Below are 4,892 nucleotides of genomic sequence, written 5' to 3'. Positions count from 1 at the left end.
AAGGTACATTAAGATCGGGCATTACTGATAACGCCACAAATAAAGTGCTATGATGACCATAAAAGCTACTTAATGACCGACCGTTTGCGTGCAGGGTGACTTTAGATCTTCTGGCTGTCGAGTGGTTGGCTTCATGGTCGAGTGTCTTCGAGTCCGTCGAGTGGAACACTTCTGAGTCGATTGACAGGTGGTTTTTTCTAGAGATGTCCTTGGGGAGGGTAGTTTGGACAGGCCCATGATCCTACCCTAGGTACATTGCTTCATCAGCTAGGTCTTAGTCAACTTAGATTTAATCAAATCTCGATCAAATGATATACCATGTAAGAAAGAAAATGGAAAAATCTGAAAAGAAAATATTGCACGGATCTCAATGTATGATCTAATGAATACAGCACCGACTGAGACATAACGAAGTCTAAATCAACTGAGACTTAGCAAGATTGTTTGAAAAAAGGTCTGAAAATTCCTATACACACGCACTTATGCCTCTATAAGTCTATATGCAGTCAGCTATTCTGAACCTGGCAATAAAACCGAGATTTTTAATAAGACCAGACGTTCCAAAAAAAAATTTACACACAAGCCTAAATATTTTAGTATACTACCAAATGGTCAATCATACTAGCACACCACTGTATTCTATGATAGGCTTCAAGAACTGTAAAAGCAAACTTTGCTAGAGATCCATGGAAGTGCATTGCTTTTTTACTTAGTATACCAGCAGATTTTGGAGCAAGCTTTTGCAGTAGCAAAATCATCCATTTCACTCACATGATGTGTTATCAAGACCTCAAAATCCCTAGCAAAAAAGAGGAAGAAGAAGCTCCATTGCAGCTACCAGAGCTAGATCTAGAGCTAGCTAGAACTAGAAGAACACTCAGAAGAAGATGAAGAAAAAGAAATTACAACAGCCCTACTTCCCACAAGGCAGCAGGTCCTAAAATTGTTGAGCTGCAGTAGAAAATACGGCGGAATCCCTGTTCTACCCTCCACCAATCCCGTGTGACCTAATGTACTCCACGCAGGGGCAGATTGGTCAGAACACAGCAGCCGTACGCCCTCTATGGCAGCCGAACGAGGAGGGTGAAACGGGGAAGGCTAGTAGTAGAGCGCAGAGTCGTCGTCATCGGTGGCCTGGCAGCCGGGGTCGGAGAGGCCAAGGAGGAGGCGGCGGAAGTTGGCCACGGCGCAGGGGATGCGGAGCGCGCCCGGGTGGCCGTAGCCGTACTCCTGTGCGGCGCGTCGGAGCAGGGCCTTGAACGCCGGCTGGCCCAGGAGCTCGGCCCGCACGGCGAAGCGCTCCACGGGGCCGCCCTCCTCGCCGACGCACACCGGCACGTGCCCCTCCGGCACCCTCGCGCCCCGCCCAAGCCTTCGCGCGCCGAAGAAAGAGGACGAGGACGTAACTGCCATGGAGGAGTCCTTCGCGGCCGCGTCGGGCCGGAGCGGCTGGTACGCGGCGGCGGCGCAGGCGTCTGCCGCGGCCACGCGGGAGAGCCGGCTGAGGAGGCGCTTCATGCTGCTGCTGCTTCGGTCGACGCCGGAGACCTCGAGACTCTTGGAAGCGGAGGCCGGGAGGCGGCGGCGGGTTCTTGGCGAGGGAGGACACTAGAGATGAGAGGATACAAGGCGTTTGTACTTGAGGCGGCCACGGTGGCTCGTTATATAGCGGGAGAGCTGGAGTTTGTGGGTTGCACGGGATTCTTTGCTCGGGATGGAATGTGGCACTATTCAGCCAGCCTGCTTCGGGTACACGGGGTTACTTCCTCATTTTAAAATTTCGCCCCGTTTCATACTAAATCGACGCAAACTTGGCGAATACGAATCTGTAATTGGTTACATTGGTTAAAGTTGACAAGAAAATACGCCATGAATAACGGCTTGTTCCAGCATAAAATAATGACAAACGGTTGTATTATACTCCCTCTGTAAAGGAGTATTTCTCAAACAGTAACAGTATTCTATTTTTCATGATTTTGGTGGATTCTTTACCGGTTACCACAGTACCACCCCACAACTAAACTTGCAATTTAGTAGGAACAAAATTGTCCTAGAAAATGAAGTGAGCTGTTATTTCCTTGAACTAGAATATACACATAAAAATGTCTTAGCCTCATATAATTACACAGCAAGTGCTTTTATTATTCAGTGATCATGTTAGAGCTAGTAATTAGACCATGGTGAGTGTAGCCATATGTGTGTGTGCATAGCAAGGGCTGGCAGGCAGGGACTTCTTTTTTTCTTTTAAGGCAAGCAGAGAGAGAATTGAATGGGCTGGCGAGGTACAAGTGCGGGTACAGTTGGAGTACCCGGAAGGTACAAGCGGCAAGAAGCCGGTGGGGTGGGCCCGGCCACGCCTTAACCAGCACCCGGTTTAGCTCCGACCGACCGGATTGATTCGGGCTCGCGCCGGGACCGGCCCGTCCGGCCTGTTCCGTAGTCCCTTTCGTACGGCGCGCGTGGAGGTGAGAGAGATTTCGCTGTCATCTTGGAGCCCACCTACTGACCTGACCTGGCACATGGAGGAGAGAGAGAGACAAAGCAAGTGATTATAGTACAAAGCAACTGTTGTAAATCCGTAAGAGTAGTATTATCTTTTGGCACTTGGATTTTCTCAGTGACAACACAAATGGTAGAGACTCTAGAAGTGCGTACCATCCTATATGATTAAAAAAAAGGACCATACTCCCTTTAAAAAAAGGACCATACTTACTAGCATGTTAGATGAGGTGTGTCACTAGACTAGGCTGTAGCAGCATATGCACGCGCGCACTATGCCGGTACCGGACGCAACGACGCTAGCAAAGCTACGCGAAACATTTTCACGTGGAGTCGGAGACCAGCACGCATGTATGCAGATATCCTCCTATATTCAGCATCGCTCGAACGGTCGAACCAGAGGAGCACTGTGCCGGCGAGCGGCGGAGCACGCAGACACGCGTCCCGGCCGTAGAGCGGCAAACATACACATCAACGGTGTCTCGGTCTCCGCATTTTGTAGGGTGTCTTTTCCGGAAGCGGCGCGGCATGGCGTTAGGCCAACTCCACCGCGCGATCCTAACGGACGTCCGTTTTGTCAGGATTCTGTCCGTTTGGGCAGGGGATGGGGTCGTGTCCAGGCCTGTCTTGGGATGCAGTGGCCGTGGGCCCAGCGCGCGGCCGCATCCTTTTACCCCATTCTGTTCGCGTCCATTTTTGAAAAAGAAAAACATTTCAAATGCCAAGCCCTACGGTCCCAGTTTAGCACGCACGCCGGCAACAAATTCAGTGGCCGGCAACACAGTCAGCCTCCAAAATGAATGGTTGTCCTCGCCGGCAACACAGCCAGCGGCCGGCAACACAGCCAGGCTTCAAAATGAATGTTTTTCTCGCCGGCACACGGCCAGCGGCCCAGCGGGCGGGCGGCACCCGTGCCAGCCTCCAAAAAAGAACGGCCACGGCCGATCGAACGACCTAGTTCAGGCCGTCGGCGTCGAGCGTCTCCTTCTGCCTGGTCTCGAACCATGCCCTCGTCTTCTCGCTCATCTTCGATAAGTCCACGCTCATGATCGCGAGGGTCACCTTCTTCGCTTTGGTGGCGGCATTGGTGGCCTCGATGTCGAGCTGCCTTTGCCTGGCCTTGACGTTCTCGGCCTCGATGTCGAGCTGCCTTTGCCGGGCCGCCTCCTCCATGTCGAGCTGCCTCTGCCGGACCGCCTCCACCATTTCAAGCTTCCTTCTCTTGGCCGCCTCCTCCATCTCAAGCTTCTTCGTTTGAAGCTCTAGGTATTGCTTCATTTGCTCGTCCTTGCTTTGTCGCTTCTTCTCGTCCCTCACATCCTTTTGCGACATCATGCCATGCAAAGTGTCATGCAATGCCATGGATGAGGCATCACGAATGTCATCAACCTTGGAGTTGGTCTTGCCCCTCGGCCTCTTCAACGCCTCGTCATCTCCACCTCCGGCGAACTTGACCGTCTTCAGGCCTCTCTTCCTTTGGAGTTCACGGTATTGGTCCTTGAACTTAGGGTAATTGTTGATCATATTCCAACAATGCGTAAGAGTAAACGGCTTGTCATTGTGCCGGGCCTTGAATGCCTCCAAAGATTGAAATGCCTACACCATATGATGAACAACAAGTGACCATGCAAACATGTACAAGGCCGAAGTTTCATGGCCGTAGCAAGGAAAGGGCAATGAATGAGACCATACCATGTCTCCAACGCAGGTACCACTCACGGGCCATGCTTGAACGCTCTCAAATGCGGCTTGATACTTGTTGCACTCTTCTTGGATGAACAACCATCTCTTTTGAATCGACCCGACGCCACAGTTGCTTTCAAATTGGTAGGGCTCAAACATCTTCCTTTCATGGAATGTTTTGTGTACTCCCGTCCAAAAACAATGCCCTTTTGTTGCGTGCCGGTCCTTGGATCTTGGCTAATCTCCAAGCTTGGCAAATCAACTTGTCCTCATCTTGTGTGTATGAACCTGTGCGAATGCTCTTTCTCTTTTTTTGTGCTTCCGCTCTTTGTGTCAGCTCGTCGATGAACAATGGCGCCACTAATGTCAACGTCATTACTTTCTTCTTCTTCACCTTCACCTTCGACATAGATGTCATTGTCTTCATGCCACGAGTCACCATGGTCGTAGTCAGCACGGTCGTCGGCCCCTTCATCGGCAGTGAACTGGCCGCGGCCATCCTGGCTTTGGGTCTCCTCGGGGTCGTAGACAGGGACGTGGCCGCCGTCGTAGATCACTTCCTCCATGAACTGATCGTAGTAGGGGTCGTCGACCGGTGCCGTTGGGGTTGGCATTTCGTCGAGCAAGACGCGGAGGGACGGCATGGTGCCGGTAAATGGCGGCCGTGCTTGCTTTTTTTGCATCTCGACGGACGGACGGCCGCCGCTGCT

The 4,892-nt window shown here is 51.7% G+C and overlaps 1 protein-coding gene across 1 annotated transcript; it reads right to left on the bottom strand.

Annotated features, from left to right (window-relative positions):
* Positions 1–807: 807 nt before the first annotated feature.
* LOC123160182 (auxin-responsive protein SAUR71-like) lies at positions 808–1,618 on the bottom strand. Its single transcript, XM_044577991.1, has one exon. The coding sequence runs from the start codon at positions 1,516–1,518 to the stop codon at positions 1,099–1,101; it is 420 nt and encodes a 139-aa protein (XP_044433926.1). The 5' UTR covers positions 1,519–1,618; the 3' UTR covers positions 808–1,098.
* Between the last annotated feature and the right edge of the window lie 3,274 nt (positions 1,619–4,892).

Source organism: Triticum aestivum, chromosome 7B (genome assembly GCF_018294505.1).
Source record: "Triticum aestivum cultivar Chinese Spring chromosome 7B, IWGSC CS RefSeq v2.1, whole genome shotgun sequence".
Classification (NCBI taxonomy): Eukaryota; Viridiplantae; Streptophyta; class Magnoliopsida; order Poales; family Poaceae; genus Triticum; species Triticum aestivum.
Note: the sequence above shows the minus strand (reverse complement) of the source record. Positions and strands in the feature narration are given on the sequence as shown.

Bases quoted from the DNA above. Each gene is read 5' to 3' on its own strand.
- LOC123160182 (XM_044577991.1), bottom strand. From the start codon at position 1,518: ATGAAGCGCCTCCTCAGCCGGCTCTCCCGCGTGGCCGCGGCAGACGCC.